Below are 17,833 nucleotides of genomic sequence, written 5' to 3'. Positions count from 1 at the left end.
CCAACTGGGACCTGAGCCAAGCCAGTGTTTTCCAGAATGTGGGAGGCAAGTCAACAGGGTCTATGCAAGATGGCATTGGGCTGAAGGCCCAGCAGGAAATGAAATCTACTTACCAGGTGAAAAAGTTATACTCTTCTTCATTCTTTCAATCCCTGTTATTAAATGAAGGGGAAAGCTGCTCTGACACGTGTTGGTCACACACATGGGAGAGAAGGTCGGGGCAATGCATGGGGGCAGGACGAGGGGGTGCTTTTAAAAGGAGCTCAGTCCAAAGAGGGGGCGGGGGGTATCAGCAAATTACCACCCTCAGGCCAAGTCTGGCCTGCCACCTGTTTTTGCATGGCCTCTGAGCTAAGAATGGTTTTTACATTTTCACATGGTTGAACAAAGTCATAAGTTTACTATGTCATGGCACATGAAAATTAGGTGAAATAAAAATTTTAGTGTCCACAAATACAGTTTTATTGGAGCACAGCTGCACCCATTCATTTACATATTATTTATAGCTGCTTTGGGGCTACAACGGCAGAGCTGAGTAGTTGCAACAGAGGTATGGCCCATGGGGCCTAAAATATCCACTCTCTGGCCCTTTAAGAAAGATTTTGCCAACCCCTGGATGGGTGGTTAATGAGAGAGTAGAAATTAAGACAGTGGAGCGGGTAGGAATGAAACTTGAAGAAATGCTTAAAGTTTGGAAAAGAAGGGATGAAGGAGGGGGCAGGCACAGTAAAATAAATACATCACAGTTAAAAAATGTGTTCTGCAGCAGTGCTGGTGCGGAGACATAAAAATAAATGCCTAACTGTTAATATTTTAAAAATGTTCCTCCTTGGGGCAGCCCTAAAATCATCTTGTGTACCCAGGAGTACACATTCCACACTTTGGGAAAAGCCAGGTTATGGGAGCTAGAAACGTCCTTGGGAGATGAGTATTTCTGAATGTGTGTGTCTGCCTAAGTATGAAGTTTCATAATTATGACATCTGGAGGATTCTCATTCTACCGAGTTTTCCTTCGTAGCCTCTGGGGTCCCGGATCTCTGGTTGGTTAACAGGTTCTCTTCTAGTCCCCGGCCTGTTTGCTCTCTAACAGAAGTGTCCACTAGGGCTCCAGTGTGACTGTCCCCCCCACCCCCACCCCGACCCCATTGTGCGGTTCCAGGCTTCCAGTAGTGGTTGTTACCATTTTGGCCTTAAAAAGGGGGGACATCTGGATGTAGCCCCTGCTGCGGCAGTGGATGTAGAAGAGATGGATGGGGCCGAGGACCCAGAGGTACATGGGGGGGCCCCAGACTCCCACTGTTCTCAGGAAGCACAGGCTCAGCAGGCGGGCAGTGGCGGGCTCCGGCTCTGTCTGATTCCAGACCTGAGGGGACATCAGGGGGACGCTTGAGCCGATACAACGCGAGGGTCGCAAACTCACCTGCCCAGGGGGCCAGGCAACTTCTTGGACCCTCTTCACATTTACACAAAAATGTGCTCTTCTGAATGCTTTATAATTCTCAAGTCATTTAATTCTCTCATCAGTTCTAGGAGATAGGTGCGATTAGCCTCCTGATTTTGCAGGTGAGAGGCCTGAGGTTCACAAAGGTTGGGTCATTTGTCCTTTCTTATCCGGCTGGAAAGCAGTGGTGCTGGGATTGGAATCAGGCAGTTGGGGCCCGGAGTCCAGGAGACCTGGCCGGGCTCCAGGGTAAGTATGAGGCACAAATGGTCATTTAATCCTGGTCACCCCAGGAGATAAGCCTTGCTGTCTCCATTTCATAGACAAGGAAACTGAGGCATAGAAAGGGAGCCGCCTCCTTTAGGCTTGCACAAATAGGAAGGGGCAGAGCTTTTTCCTACACAGCCTTGTCTGACCCCCTAAGTTTGTTCTGGGGGAAAGGGAGTCTTGATCTGCAATTTTTATTTCAGACCCTCTGCTGGCTCTTTCTAGCCCTGGAGGAAAATCAAATATGAAATTTAGAGGACATGGAGGCTCCAATTCTCTTCCCTGTGTCTTATGAGGTCCCCTGCACTCTTTAACTTGGCTCCTTTTGGCTTCGCCACTGGCTACCCATGTGTGACCTTCAACCTCTCTGAGCCTCAGTTTCCTTCTCTGCAAAAGGGGCATAGTAAGAGAACCTAACCCAAAGGGTTGTGTTAAATGGGTTACTACTAGTAAAGCACATAGTACAAGTCTGGGTACAAAGTAAGCTCTCAGTTAACATCAGTTATTATTACTGCTGTACCCACCCACCCTTGAAAGCCTGTGAGTTTGCAAAACCCTCCCTCCATCAACTCCTTTCCCTGCAGAGAGGGAGTCAGAGACTCAGGGGATCCAGCAAACAGGAAGGGGCTTGGGGGAGCCCACTAGTTTTATGCAAATGAGGGACCAACGCCCCCAGTAGGGGGTTGGTCTGGAGGCCCCTTTAAAGGTGCTGCGCTCTCCAAGGGGCGGCTTGGTTAAAGGGGTCACACTCCCCTGCCTTTAGCGGGCCGGAGCAGGTCTCCTCGCTTTCCAGGGCAGGGAAACTGGGGGGTCTCTCCCCCGCCCCCGTGTCGCAGCCCGAGAGATCTGCAGCCAGACCGAGCCGGGAAAAGCAGAGTGGGGCGCGGTGGGGAGAACTCACCCCAGTGCCCGCGCAGGGCTCGCCAGATGCGGCCATCGGGACTGTCTGTCCGCCCGTCGGTCTGTCGGTCGCTGGGCCGCCTCCTCCACCTTGGTTCTGGCCCGGGAAGGGGCGGGCCCGGCAGACCCGACCGGGATTCGAGCTCCGGGATCGAGAGGCCCCGGGGCAAGGTCCGGCGGCGCGGCGGGGCGGGGCGGGAAGGGGTGAGCCGAGGCGAGGCGGAGGGGCGCGCCCAGGAGACCCCAGCGGGCCCCCGGGGGAGGGATCTCAGAGCCCCGGAAAGTGCAGTGGTACCCCCTTTTCCCATCCGCACCCCCGCAACAGGTATCATCCCAGACTTCCCGGACGCTTTGGAACCAGCAATTCCACTTCTAGGAATTTATCCTGATGAAAGAGCCCATCGGGGTGCGGGTGTTTATACCACGGAAACATGGCAATGACCTAAGTGACCAAGAAGGGGGGAGGGTGATACCTGGCTGAGGCAGAAGGGAGGTTAGAGCCGCAGTCTCTTCTCACCGTGGGATGGACGTGTCTATACCTGCAGGGCCGCGGAAAGAATCTCAGAAAGTAATAAAGAGTGTGGCACGGGGCCCACGGTAAATGCTTAATAAGAGTTAGGTATTATTAGAATTCGTCTTATTATTTCATTCATAGGTTACTAAGAAGTGGTTTTAAATGCTGTTGCAGAAATATATTAACAGGGAAAGATGATAAGATGGTTGTTCACTGTGAAGAGAGAAAGAGTATAATACTGAATTAGCTCTGATATTTTGCAAACAGAACAAAACACAACACCAAAGTGTATACCTAAACTGGGGAAAGTGGAGAAGGAAATCAAATCATTTATCTTCTTTTAAATCTTAAAGCAAGGTGCATGCATCAGGTCAGTAACCCCAGCCACTAGTTCTTTTTGGAAATGACACTATATCTATATCTATATCTATGTCTATATCTATATCTATATCTATATATCTAATCTATACACACACACACATGCATACTCAGACACATACATACATAGATTAAAGTTGGAAGGGCTGTAAGACATTCACAATAATCCTAATTTTCTTCTTTTTATTTTCTTGCTTTTTGCAATGAGTGTGGAGTCTTTCAAAATAGCGATGAACAGTTTAGTTCTTTCAGACCAGCAAGCCCAGGTGCTCCATCTGGGTGGAGAATTAAATCCCCCTGCACTTCTACACTCTGCCCTGTCACTTGTCAGGGTCTTGTCTTCTCTTTTACTCGAGCCTCCTGCAATATCTCCGGCACTTGGGTTTCCTCAGGTCTTGTTTTCCTTTTGCTTTTTGAGTCTCCCCACCCAGGTCTGGGGTCCAAGTAGGTGTCCCCCAGCTGTCCCCCTGCCTGGGTCTTCTGGAAGAGCGGGGCTGCAAAGAACCCAAGGCTTTATTTTGAAACTGGGTGTGGCAGATCCTGTGACCCCACCTCCGCCCCCACCCCCCACTGGCATAGCCACAGTCTTGGTGCTTTATTTCTTTGAATGTCTGAAAGGGAAGTTGAGGAGGATGGTCAGGAAGTCAGGAAGAACACAGAGGAAACCAGTCAGGCTGAGCTGAGAACTGGACTCAGGGATCCCGATTCTTAGTTTCCAACTCTCCGAACAGCAGATGGCTGCAGGAAGGGAGCTCTAGACCAACGAGTCCCTTTCACTCTTGGGCCTTGATTTTCCCTTCCATAAAACGAGAAGGTTCCAGAGGTCAGCATTTTCCAAATGGTGGTTTTCAATACCCTGTGATTTGCTGAGACAAACCAAGGACTCACATTAAGGAGGGTGTTATGGGTTGGACTGTTTTACCAAAGGCTATATTCAAGTCCTAACCCCAAGTAGCTGTGATTGTGACCTTACTTGGAAATGGAGTCATTGCAGATGGAATTAGTTAAGTCAAAATGAGGTTATACTGGAGTAGGATGGACCCTTCATCCTTATAAGAAGGGGAGAAAACACGGGGAGAGGAAGGCCACGTGACGATGGAGACAGAGGCTGAAATGCTGCAGCTGCAAGCTAAGACTTGGTGGCAAACACCAGGAGCTGGAAGAGGCAAGGAAGGATTCGTCCCTACCGGCTTCAGACAGAGCAGGGCCCTGCCCACACTGTGATTTCCAACTTCTAGCTTCCAGGACCGCAAGACGATAAATTCCTGTTGTTAAAACCATCCAGTCTGTGATACTTTGTGACAGCAGCCTAAGACAGAGGGTAAAGGGCATGTGATTTAATTCTGGTTATAAATAAAACAAACTCCAATAAATAAAATAATTATTTAAGTACTTTCTCTTTATACCTGAGCAGTTGAGTCTCGCTGAGTTTTGAGCAAGAAACTGAAGTTGGATGTGCTCATGATCGACACCTGCAGGGTTGTTCAGTTGAAGATTTTTGACCATTGTATAGTTTAAACCTGTTGCTATTGCAACAGTAAGAAAACACAGTCCTGTACAGTTAGGCCCGCTTGATCCCACATCAAACAAAAAACAGGTCTCTTTGTTTTAGTGAGAAGGTGAGTTTATTGAAGATGCATCCACAAGGAGCTGGAGGAAAATCTTCTCAAGACCAGTTCAAAGTGAGAAAGGTGATTTGAGCTTTTATAGTCCAAACTGACAAAGGAATGGCAAGGGTCCAGAAGAAAGAAAGAAAAAAAGAAAGAAAGAAGAAGAAAAAAAGAAAGAAAGAAAAGAAAAGAAAAGAAAGGAAAAGAAAAGAAAAGAAAGAAACTAAGTAAAAGTCACAGGATTCATTAAAACTGAGTAATGGTTGCCTCCTTCATTTGTTTGGTCAGCATACCCTGTTATCTTGTCGGTCCTTTTCCTTTGTTGACCGTTCAGGCTTTTGGCCTTGTCCTTCAAAGGGAGTAAGGTGCTGATATTAGTCGATATGGTGTTTCATTCTGTTTTGGGTGATATCTTATCCCTGCAAGCAGAGCTGGGGAACATCTCATTAATGTAACCAGGAACAGAGAGTAAACTTTGAGATTAGGTCACAGCAAGCTATGCTAGTGAGGGCTTTCATGCTTGAAGTGAATCAAAGCTGCTTTGAGTGATTTAATTATATAAAGCATTTCTAGCTACCAAAAACTATCCTAGGCATTTTTGAGCTAAAAGATTATATTGAGCATTTTTCTAACTATCCAGCTATCACTATTCTTGGTTTTCTATTGTTTTAAGTTTTAGCTACAATGGTGAATTTCCATGGAAAATCTTCTGTCTAACCTCATCATTTAGAAACAAAACATAAAAACCATGAAAACAAGGCACTTGACTTTTTTACGGAGCAAAATGGAAGAATTCCAAATGTCAGGTCAGAAAAGCAAGAAGCTTTATCTATTTTGATGTGGCGACTCATAGTTAAAGTCAGTCTGCATTAGAATCTTGGGACTCTACATTCTGTCTTGGGACAAATAAAATAAGCTAATATTTGAATTTATTGCAGACAAATCATGCTTCCTCTTACAGAGCTAATTCAAAATAAATTAAACTGCATGCCCTTCTTGCTTATGGGGAACCCCCCTCTCAAAATTTGTCTTTATTCAAATGTTATTCGAACTGTGATGAGAATAAATTTTAAATACCTTTTTTAATATCATCCTGAATTTAAGCGACATGTACTTTCAGGCATTTATTGATCATTTGTCTTGGAAAAATGCACCCACTTATACTAATTCCTAAAGGGGTTTTTATGAGATTATGTATCACTTTGGCTTTTGAGTCAAAAAGATTTAGGAAAGTTGTGGGATACCACAATCAACAAAGCCCCTCGTCCTTTCCATCAGTGATACTGAATTCCAAACTAGAATTCAACTTTGGAGTTTGCACCTGTACACACGCACCTTGCTAGCACTGCACCTGCCACACGGTGCGCGGAGTCCTCCAAGCCTGCAGAGGGCACGAATGGGCTCGTTTTTTTGTCGCTGAGCATGCGCTGTGGTTCTCTCTTCTGGACGATGTGGGCGTGGGGCACGGGTGCGCATGTGCAACTTCGGGGGCGGAGCTTGGGCTGTCAGCAGCCCGAAGAGGAGGAAGGAGGGGGTCGTGCGCGGCGAGGGGCGGGACCCGGCAACCTGCTGAGGTTCAGGCGGCCGAGGCCTGGCCATGCGGGCGGGCCGGGGCGCGGGGCCGCCGGGGCCCGTGGTGGTCGCCGCCGCTGTCGTGCTGCTGCTCACCGGCGTGGGACCGGCGCGCGGCTCCGAGGACATCGTGGTGGGCTGCGGGGGCTTCGTCAAGTCGGACGTGGAGATCAACTACTCGCTCATCGAGGTGAGCGCCCGCCCCGCGGCCCGGCCTGGAGCGCGCTGTGTGACCCCGGGCCAGTCGCTCCGGCTCTCTGGGCCGCGGTGGCCTCGCCTCTGACAGCGGGCGGCTTCTTCCAGCCCCGCGCTGTAGAATTCCTTTCCTCTCCACAGGCTCTGCTTTCTGCCGGCTCTCCACCACCCGCTGCCCAATCGCACTAGAGTGGAGTTTCTTATCTGGAGTCAGCTACTGCGTGGGGGTGGGGGTGTTAAGTTATGTGCACGCAGATGTGAAGGATATTTTTGGTGATAGTGGTCCTAACTTTTATCGGCTCACTCAAAACCGAATATCCACCCCCCCCCACCCCCTGTCCCCCGAAACTCAGACCCCAGACTCTTCAAAACCCAAATTCCAGATCTCAGAATCTGGACCCCAAACTCGGAAACCAAACCATCCTCAGAATCCAGGCCCCAGAGCTCTTAAAACAGCAGTCTCTGCAGGACCCAAACCCTTCGGAACTCAGGCGGCAGATTCCTTGAAACCCAGTCTCCAGATCCCTGGAACCCAGAATCCAATTCTTCAACACTCAGATACAAAAGTCCCTGGAACCCAGACTACAGATCCCCCCAGAATCCACAACCCCCCCCCCCCCGAAACTCAGATCCCATGAACCCATAATCCAGAATCTGGAGACCACAATCCTTATCCCCAAACCCCATAGCCCAGAACCCCTAAATATTTTAAGCCTCTGCATTGCACTCTCTAGGATGCTTTTAAAGATCATGGACTCTCATCCCAGAGATCCTGACCCAGTAGATCTGTATTGGAATCTCTGGGGCTGGGAAACTGTTTCAACACCCCCACCTCCTTTTTGCCCCACAACACCCCCATCCCCACATTCACCTTGGGCCTCCTTTTTGTCGCAAGGGAGAGTTGCCAGCTACCGTAGAGATTGTATGGAAGTCTTTTCTAGGTTGTAAAACTCTGTTCAGTTAGATGGTTATCAGCCCAGTAGGATTAGGACCCAGAAGGGTTTTGTGAAGAGGAAGAGGGATTGATGGAGGTAGGGCTAGTCACTTGTCAGGGTAGATGAGAGGGGACCTGAGGGAGGGCTGGGCCTCTTTTTGGGGAGGGGCCTGATGATGGGCAGGAGAGGCTGAGGGAAGTGAAAGAAGCGAAGAGCAGGTGCTTGGGAGAGAACAAAGGGAGGGGCTGGGAAATGCTGATGAGAAGGAACTGGAAAGGCCGCTTGATAGCACCTGGAGAATTGCAGCAAGGGGCTGGAACCAGTGTGTTCTGCAAAGCAGGATGTTGAGGATTTAGGGAGCAGGGATAGAAAGTAGGGCCCAGACCTCACTAGCTCTTTGACCCAGCCTTGCTCCAAGTCCCAGTTTTAATATTTGCAGGATGGTGAGGGGGGTGTTGGGAGTCAGAAGCGGCAGGAGCCAGCACCATATGTTTCCTAAAGAAGAAACCAGTTGTAATCCTCAAGGCCCCTCCGTCTGCTGCTCTCCAAATCTTTTTGGTCTTAAGAGGTTGCATGAGTAATGGACCTACCCACTGGCAACGGCAAGGCCTCAAGGATCTGCTGGGTACATGCTGTGAGGTGTCCAGGCCACCTCCTGGGATGGCCCCGTGGCACGTGCATGCAGGGCATTTCAAGAGCTGCCTCAAAAGGCTGCCTTTTTACAACTGGTAGCTTCTTGGGGCTTCTGGAGGAAGGAAAAGGCAGGAGGGGCACCCCTCCCCAAGCACTATGAGTGACCTCAAGAGCAGAGAGCGGGTTGGTGACCCAGCACGAAGTATGTTCCTTGAGTCCTAGGGCTGCCTGTCCAGGTGTTTCGTTCTTTCATAATTTCTGGTTACAAAATCAGACATTTATGTGTGTAATCTTGACATAGATTTATATGGCCATTATGTGCTCTGATCTGTACTTTATGAAAGAGATGTAAATGATCAAGGTATTTCACAGTCATGTCTTGACTGTGTTTGTGTGTGTGTGTGTGTTTTCAAATACAACTACCTGCACTCTTCTCCAGTCTTCTTCCCTTCCTGGTGTCTTTCCTTTCTCTTCATTCAGTCGGCAGCTATGTAGTGAGTTCCTGTATGTACTGAAGCTTCATCCTAGGTGGGATATAGCAGTGCACTGAACAGAACAGACAAAAACCCCTGCCCTCGTGGAATTTGCATTCTCTTCCTCAATAGTGGCCTGTACTGTTAAAAAAAAATTTGTACTGGTTGCTAATCTTTTAACGATCAGGAGATTTTGCTTTAGAAAAATGGATTCCTGGCTTTGCTGCAAAACTCAGCTGATCTTTGGACTGTAAAACCTGCATGGCTTGAGTAGTGATGTCTCCCTGCTTTAGATGAGTGTCCATAGACATTACCTCAGGGCTGGTGAATTTTCAACCCCGGCTTCAAATGTGTTTATCTGAATTTCTGTATGGGTGTTAAACAATCTAGTATTTACTGAGTGACTGCAGTAAACAAGACACTGGCGCTATGAAGCATAAAAAGAGCAAATTGTGGTTGCTGCCCACCGGGAGTTTACAGTCTTTGCATTTTTTCATGCTTTTCCTTTTTCCAAGTGCGTGCATCCTTTTTAGCTGGAAAGACTTGACACTATATCATGTATCAGGGTCACAAGGCATTAACATTTTAGAGGTGAGGGTCTTCGAGGGCATCAGACCCAACAGTTTCCCTTTCATAGATGGAGAAACAGAGGCTGAGTTAACGGTTTAGCCACACAGGTAAGTTTAGGAAAAGTTCCTTGAACCCAGTTCATGGCCTCCCAGTTACCCTGTGTTGCCGAGCTAGTAAATAATAATACAAACTCCTTTTTTGTTGAGCCCACGCTCAGTGCCACGTGCTTGAGATGCCTCCAAGTTGAGTCTGCAGTCACCATGAGGGGGTGGCCGTTTTTATAGATGAAGAAGCTGGACCTCGGAGATCAAGTGACTTGTCCAAGATCATGGAGTTTGCATGCAGAAGGCCCAGCTCTCACGCGAGCATCTTCTCTGATTAGCAGTTTGTGTTGGGGGATGCTTAGAACGCAAGAGTTCTGACGAGTCCTTGAGGAGAGGTTATACCTAAGTGTCTTGCTGATAAGTTTTTGTCCCAAAAATGAAAGTAAGAGAAAACTAAAATTTCCAGATGAGTGTTAATGCAAATGTTTGGCATCATCTGGGGTAAGAATGTAGATATCTCTGGCCCTCACCCCAAACCTAATTGAAAAACTGAGGTGATGCCCAGGAATCTGCATTTTAACAAGCACCAGTTTGAAAATAATCTGTTTTTGATTTAGAAGCTTATACGAACAAAATCAAGAAGCCACTAAAACTGACAAGTTTTAAAAAATATGATTTGGCGGTAGGCTTTAGATAGTTTCCAAACTGAAAAACATCAAATCACACTATTTGGGGGAGGGGGGGATTTTCTCTTATGTCTCTTTCTTCGATGGCCAGTGTTAGTAGCTGACGTGTAGCTGGTCCTCAGCAAATGCATGTCATGAATTCAGACCTGGTGTGTATAGTTAGTTCCCAAAGGCACTATTAGGACTTATATTTTCTTTCCTTCTTTCCAGATAAAGTTGTACACCAAGCATGGGACTTTGAAATACCAGACAGACTGTGCCCCAAACAACGGTTACTTTATGATCCCCTTGTATGATAAGGTAAGAGGAGAGGGCATGTCGGTCTTTATTGCCTGTTTTTTATAGTGGGAAGCTGTGTGCCCCACCAGGTTGAGTGTACCAGGAGAATGGCCTTCACCAAGTGAGCAAATTGCTTATCTGTTTTCTAAATTATTAGTGGAATATAGCAATTCTGGCCAGATTCTGAGGGGACAGCTTATAAACTGGTTTGAGTGAATACAGTGGTTTAAAGTGTCCCTAGGGGAGATTTGGCAATACCCAGAGACATTTTTGGTTGTTTCAGTTGGGGTGAGGGATGCCGTTGTCATCTAGTGGGTAGAGGCCAGAGATGCTGCTAAACATCCTACAGTGCACAGGACAACGCCCAGATGTCAATAGTGCCAAGCTTGAGAAACACTGATTTAAGAGAACACTTCACTTGCAGGCAGCTTTAAATATATTTTAAAAAAATTATGCAAGTAATGTGAATTCGCGAGCTTTGCAAAAAAAAAAAAAAAAAAAAAAAACCAAAAAAACAAAAACACGAGTGCTTTGGAAGTACATGAAGTAAATTTGTACCCTTTACCCCCCCCCCATGCCACCTCCCTCCATAGGGATGAATAACCTCTGAAGAACGTTTTAGTGTGCATCCTAAAAGACCACTTTCTCTGTATGTACAGTTATATAAGATGTCCACGAATACACACACACACAGATGCTTACACACACAAACGCATGTGTGCAGAGGTGGGGAGCCACGCACGGCCCCACTTACACAGCTCCATCCTCCCCAGTTTCTTTTTTTATCTTTTTATTTTGAAATGATTATAGATTCACAGGAAGTTGCAAAGCTAGTTACATATGTAGTTTAGATTTTGAATTTTTCTTTTTTTTACACAAATGGAATCGTACTATAGGACTTACTCTGCAATTTTATTTTGTTTTCCTCTGGTTACTTGGCATGTGTTCAGCATCAGCACATATTGGTCTCCTGCCTTCTTTTAAATGGTTGCACAGCATTTCAGAGTCAGGTCCAAATCACTTTTCTATTGTTAGACATAAAGGCTTTCTCCAGTTTTTTTTTTTTAATTATTATTACTAACAGCACAGCAATAGATGTTCTTGAAGGCGTGTCTTTATGCACAATGCATAGGATTGATTTCTAGAGGTGGATTTGTTGGTTCTTAAAATGTTTTTTTTTCTTTTTTTAACTGCTTGTATCAATCTCAAGAAACCAGGTTTGATAAATAAAATCTAGTTTTAAGAAATGACTGGTTCCTAAAGATACTTGCTAACCCTTGCAACTTTAGGTATATGAGGAATAAAGAGGAGACTTGATTAATAATATGTTTAGTCTCAGAAGACAACATCTGGTTGAATGTAGTGTCTTTAGCACTCCTGGGCAGGCTTCAGTGCAATGTCTTCTGCTGGGTCAGGTGGGAACTTCTGGTCCAGCATCAACTTGCAGTTTCTGAAGGGAATTAAAGAGCCCACTACCATTCAGAAGTATACACCTTACTCTTGGAATTCCATTTCACATGTAAACATTTTAGATTAAATGATAGCGCGAAAGTAAACCAGGTGAAGAGCTACGAGTTCTAATTGCTTTCTATTTTGTTTCATTTTTTTCTCTTAGGGAGATTTCATTCTGAAGATTGAACCTCCGCTTGGGTGGAGTTTTGGTAAGTTAACTAAATAACCAGACATACTCTGTAAGAGATTAGATTATGTGCTGAATATTAATTTAAATTGGCTGAGTGAATAGAGTATTAAAATTTAAGGACTCATTTCTACTGTGGAAGAAGTTTTTTTTTAACTTTTTCTTATCATTTTAGAGTAGTTGGGATTTAGCTTAAGGCATTCTGTCATCTTTCTTAAAATAGACAGCTTTGCTTCTCTCTGTCAGGAAACTCTCCTTTTGAAGTGTCACTCGTTAAGTGGCAGGAGAATGGCTCAGAGGTCAGGAGCGGGGACTCTGTTCCTGCCCCAGGACAGTTTCTGTCTTAGCCCCTCAGTGTTTTTGTTTTTGTTTTTGTTTTTCTTAAATGAATTAATTGCAACATTTAAAAATAGTGAGATTTGACATGAAAATCTAAATATCCTACTTCTGTTAAAAGAGATCAGAAGAAGGAAGAATTTAGTCCTTCCTGTAATGAAGGGGGGCAGGGAAGCTCAGGCAGCCAGTAGCTAATTTGGCTGTGAGAACGATTCTTTTTGACCTCACAGGCAGGCAGGTTCCTTGCTGGTACATTCTAAAAAGCTCGAGGGGATGGAAACCCAGCTAATGGCTGACACGGAGGTTACCAGTTGGCAGCCTCTGGGAACATTCTGTTTGACCTTCCCCTTCCTCCCCTGGCCAAAGCTTTTTCTTTTAGTGAGCTTTAAAAAAATTTTTTTTTGTGAATTATAACATACATTTAGAAAAGTCTTCTGCTTTTAAGTGTAAAACTTGATGAATTTTCACAAAGTGAACACACCCGTTTAACCACCACCCAGAAAATGTAACAGAACTTTTTCAGCAGCCCGTAACAGAACTTTTTCAGCAGCCCCGAAGGGCCCCATCTCTGGCACTCAATAACGACCCAACCTCCAGGTAACCATCGCCGTGACCTCTAAAATTATAGACTAGCTTTGTCTGTTTTGAACTTTATGTAATTGGGATCATGCAGCATACTTTTTTGTATCTGTTTTTTTTTCTTTCGACATCACGTTTTGGAGAGTCATCTGTACTATGTGTAGCTGCAGTTTGCTCATTCTCGTTGCTTTACAGAATTCTGATGTATGAAAATAAAACCATTTGTCCATCTATTGTTGGACATTTGGGTTGTTTCCCATTTGGGGCCCCTAAAAATAGTGCTCCTGTGAACATTGGCATGTGTGTCTTTTGGTACTGTGTGTTTGCACTGCTGTTGGGTACATTCTAGGGGTTAAATTGTTTGTATGTGCTCAGGTTTAAGTAGATTCTGCAAACATCCAAAGTAGGTGTACCAATTTATGATCTACCAGCAGTGTCCAAGAGTTCTGGTTGTTCTACATTCTTGTCAACACTTGCTATGGGCAGTCTTTTTACTTTTAGCCACTCTGGTGGAGGTGTGGTGGTTTTGATTTTCATTTCTCTGAAGGCCAGTGAGATTGAATGCTTTTCATGCATTTGTTGGCTGTTTGAACAGCCTCTTTTGCGAGTGCCTGCCTGGCCAAGTCTTTTGCCCATTTCCTTTCGGCTTCTTCTGTGTATGGGTTTATTTCTTCATTTGATTTGAAATTCTCTTGATTTTTCCAGATTCTTCTCTACTTAGCACTCCACATTCTTCTGAATCTTCTTAAACCTCAGTTTTAACCCCTATTTGATGAACTCAGTATTTCTTTTTTCCAGTTGAATTAGTTTCTAAGATTGAACAATTAGGCCATGGCACTTAAAAATCCAGATTTCTAGTTTTCCTCGAGAAGTTGCCCTGGGCCCCATGGCAGCAGTTGGCGGGAGCTGTGAGCAGTGGCCACCTCCTTGCAGTTCACCCGGCTCCCCCTTGGCCTGCTCTGTTCATTTGTCACTGGTAAGGTTCCCATGGGCCTTGGTGAGGTCTTGAACTTCGTCAGGACAAGGGTCTGGGGCCAGGTGGCTGATTGTGGGGCTCATTCACTTACAAGCTGTGAGACTTTGGAAGATCCTTTAACCTTTCCTTGCCTCAGTTTACCTCTCCATGTATTGCACTTATTATTGTCTACTTCTTAAAATAGTTGTGAAGATTAAATGCACTTAGCTCAGCACCTGGTCTGTGGTGAGTAGTCAATAAATAAAACCATTTAGTGTTCACTGAATTTTAATGGGGCTCTGGGATACAGCTTGGCTGTAGGATTTTAAAACATATTTTATATTCATAACACTGGCTCCCTCTGGGGCGGGGAACTGGGTGATGGGGCGTACGATGGGAGGGAGGCCTTTCCCAGTATACCTTTTTGTGCTTTTGGAGTTTGAATGACGTGAATTTGCTAAGTGTACAAAAATAAAGAAAATGCAAGCATAGCAGTAAAGTGTGTTTCACTTAGATGACTTCGCTGTTTCCCAGAACTGAAATTGCTCTGGTGTCTTGAACCCCTGTCCGCCTCCCCTCCCCCCTTGATTCCTCAGAGCCGACTAACGTGGAGCTCTACGTGGATGGCGTCAGTGACATCTGCACCAAGGGCGGGGACATCAACTTCGTGTTCACGGGCTTCTCTGTGAATGGAAAGGTCGGGCTTCTTAACTTTGTTATTTTTAACATCTGCTCTAGAATATGTACTGTCTGCTCTTACCTTTAAGAAAGTAGGACTTTTTTTTTTTTTTTAACTCAAATTCAGTTTTATTGAGATATAGTCACATGCCATACAGTCATCCACGGTGTACAATCAGCTGTTCACAGTACCATCATATAGTTATGCACTCATCACCCCAATCTATTTTTGAACATTTTCCTTATATCAGAAAAAATCAGAATAAGAATAAAAAATAAAAGTAAAAAAAAACACCCATATCATCCCCCCATCCCACCCTATTTTTATTCAGTCTTTGTCCCCATTTTTCTACTCATCCATCCATACACTGGATAAAGAGAGTGTGATCCACAAGGTTTTCACAATCACACTGTCACCTCTTGTAAGCTACATTGTTATACAATCATCTTCAAGAGTCCAGGCTACTGGGTTGGAGTTAGATAGTTTCAGGTATTTACTTCTAGCTGTTCTAATACATTAAAATCTAAAAAGTGTTATGTGTATAGTTCATAAGAATGTCCATCAGAGTGACCTCTCAACTCCATTTGTAATCTCTCAGCCAACTGAAACTTTATTTCAAAGAAAGCAGGACTTTTTAACTTGCGGGCTTTGATCCCAAAAGGGGCCCACTGATACTTTTCAAGAGGGTTTGTGACTTTTGCATGTAAAATGTAGTTGGTGTTTTTTTAGGGGTGAGATTTGGGTTGCTGGTCATTCCCCTCGCCCCCTACCCTGGAGTATGGGCTGTAGTGTAATTCAAGGGATGGACTTGTATAGTGATGCGGGATTGGGAGAACACACGCCCCAGGGCTTGGGGTGGAATCCCTTCCCCTGTGGGCAGGGGCCAGAACGTGGGGAGAGCAGGACAGGTTTCCCTCCTGGATGCAGAGGAAGTAGCTAAGGCACCAGCTCTGGAGCCAGCCTGCTGGGGTTAGAATCCCCACGCACTCTCTTGCTAACTGTGTGGCTTTGCTCACCTGAAAAACAGGGGTAAGAGTGGTACCCGCTTCATTGGACTGTTACTGGGATAATGTCTGGGGAGGACTTAGTGTGGTGCCTGGCTCATCATGAGCAATTAATAAAACATTAATAAAACATTAGCTCTGTCGATGTTATCATTACGGTGTATGTCTATGATTTTAAGACACATTTTTTTCACATTTGCCATCTCTGAAACTGTAATTTTTATAATTGATAACATGTTGCAATCACTACGGGTGAATTGAAATTGGCTTCCAGAGAAGATTTGCATTCACTTCTGCCTCTCGCCCAAGGTTGGGATACGCACTTTTCCTTGCTGTCCCGTCCTTCAAGGCAGACTTACTTCTCCTTTACCTTTTCATTGAGAGTGTGGCTCTTTGGCATCCCAGTTTTATGAGTGGGTTTCTTATTAGAGTCCCCATGTTGGGTGTTTTTTCCTTTCTTAACTGGCTTGTAAAATAGTGGTGCATCTTTAACTGACGGTGTCGTAGATTCGCCGAAACAGATTATTATTCACTATTACTATTTTTCCCTCTTGGGAGAGGTGGCCATGGTTTATATAGTATTTTCAGAGGGGTCCTTGACCCAAAGAAGATTCCAGGCTTCATCCTGGGAGCATGGGTGGGATCGACAGCACCTCTGGGGGAGTGATTTGCTGCCAGGTCGCGTCCTAACCTCCTTCTCCACGGCAGGTTCTCAGCAAAGGGCAGCCCCTGGGTCCGGCAGGAGTTCAGGTTTCCCTGAGGAACTTGGGGACCGAAGCGAAGATCCAGTCCACAGTCACCCAGCCTGGCGGCAAGTGAGTGGTGTCTGTGCTGCCCTGCGCTGAGCGGGGTGTGACAGGCAGGGGTTTGGATTCAGGGGAACCTGGACCGAGTCCTGATTTGGTGTCCTAAATTGAGGGGAGTCCCTGCCCCTCAGATCCTCAGGTTCCCCATCTGTAAGATGTAGTCACCTGGCACATCGCCCCTGGCATTGGTGGGATGATTAAATGTGAGGCAGTAAAGCCCGGCCCAGGGTGGGTGCTCGGTAAATGGTGGGGCCGACTTTGGAGCCTGGCAGCCCGGATTTGTGTCCCAGCTCCCCCATCTGCTAGCTCCTTGGCTTCAGGCAAGTTACTTAACTCTACTGTGCCTCAGTTTGCTCATTTATAAATGAGAATAATCATGGAACCTACCTCATGAGGTTATTGGGAAGATTAAATGAATTACTGTATCAACATCATTGTTTCAAACTGCCTGGCACGAATTAAGTGCTTAATAAATGTGAGCTCAATATAGGTTAGCTCATGGTTTTTAGAAATCACTTTGTCACTATTATATCAAAAACGTTTTATATTTGGAGTTGATTTGAAAACATTCAAATCATCATTAACAACTTAATATCCAAAACTGACTGAACTGCAAAGTAGAAGCCTGTAATGAATCTGTCAGTAAGCCATCCAATTATTTTCATCATTACTGAAATTATTCTTCATTTTCAAAATAACATTTACTTCTGCTAGATCGATGCTCCTCCAACCCTGGTCTGTAGAAGGAATGAGGAACTTGAGTTTTCTCTAGGCCAGTAGTTTGCTATTGACCTTGCTGGGAAAAGTGACTAAACTTTCTGAATCTCTTTCATCTACAATGAGAGTAACTTGCAGAGAACTGGGATACTCTGGAAAGAAAGGAGAAGCTAAACTTTACTAAGACCAAATCAAGTGGCAATTTCAGTTTTATTGTACCAAAGTGATTCCCAGGCCCTAGCCATTTATCACAGGCAATACTACAATTACACAGGTAACTGTGTAATGTCACCACAGAAGAAACTGAATAATCTTTGTAGTTCATTACTCTAGAATCTGTCCTCTAGTTGTCGGGTCCTTTGTAAATTTAAAGGGTTAAGCTTGTCCAGATCTTGGTGGTAGCACTTCCAGCCTTTACCTGGTTTTGCCCATAGCCACTAGAACAGTCTTCATCGGTACTGGTTTTGTCACTCTTGCTTTGAGCAAAAGCCCAGAAAGGCTTATATTTGCTGCTGAGAGCAGGTGTCAGTTCTTTTAAATGGGATTCAAAGTTTTTATCCTTTACACAGATCATCGGCGTCATCTTATGTTAGCATCTGTCTCAGCCGATCTGATCTGCTC

The 17,833-nt window shown here is 45.3% G+C and overlaps 2 protein-coding genes across 9 annotated transcripts in view; one reads left to right on the top strand and one right to left on the bottom strand.

Annotated features, from left to right (window-relative positions):
* The window catches only part of ABCC6 (ATP binding cassette subfamily C member 6), a 57,429-nt gene extending 49,566 nt beyond the window's left edge, over window positions 1-7,863 (bottom strand). The window contains exons 1-3 of one of the 7 annotated variants that reach the window (XR_005213667.1): window positions 7,749-7,863; window positions 2,610-3,147; window positions 1,181-1,363 (exon numbers count right to left, since the gene is read on the bottom strand). Coding sequence is in view for 5 of the 7 variants with exons in the window: in XM_037815131.1 (XP_037671059.1) it covers window positions 1,181-1,363; window positions 2,610-2,645 (219 nt within the window). In the remaining 2 variants the exon portion in view is untranslated. Of the gene's footprint in view, window positions 1-113; window positions 132-1,180; window positions 1,364-2,609; window positions 3,148-7,748 lie in introns of those variants that run through there. The other 6 variants (XM_037815131.1, XM_037815133.1, XM_037815132.1 and 3 more) reach the window with 6 other exon arrangements.
* The window catches only part of LOC119518034 (nodal modulator 1), a 57,341-nt gene continuing 46,141 nt past the window's right edge, over window positions 6,634-17,833 (top strand). The window contains exons 1-5 of one of the 2 annotated variants that reach the window (XM_037815139.1): window positions 6,634-6,872; window positions 10,429-10,518; window positions 12,113-12,158; window positions 14,603-14,703; window positions 16,398-16,504. In XM_037815139.1, coding sequence (XP_037671067.1) covers window positions 6,708-6,872; window positions 10,429-10,518; window positions 12,113-12,158; window positions 14,603-14,703; window positions 16,398-16,504 — 509 coding nt within the window. In that variant the 5' untranslated portion in view covers window positions 6,634-6,707. The remainder of the gene's footprint in view (window positions 6,873-10,428; window positions 10,519-12,112; window positions 12,159-14,602; window positions 14,704-16,397; window positions 16,505-17,833) is intronic. The other variant, XM_037815138.1, reaches the window with a different exon arrangement.

Source organism: Choloepus didactylus, chromosome 21 (genome assembly GCF_015220235.1).
Source record: "Choloepus didactylus isolate mChoDid1 chromosome 21, mChoDid1.pri, whole genome shotgun sequence".
NCBI classification, from domain to species: Eukaryota; Metazoa; Chordata; class Mammalia; order Pilosa; family Megalonychidae; genus Choloepus; species Choloepus didactylus.
Note: the sequence above shows the minus strand (reverse complement) of the source record. Positions and strands in the feature narration are given on the sequence as shown.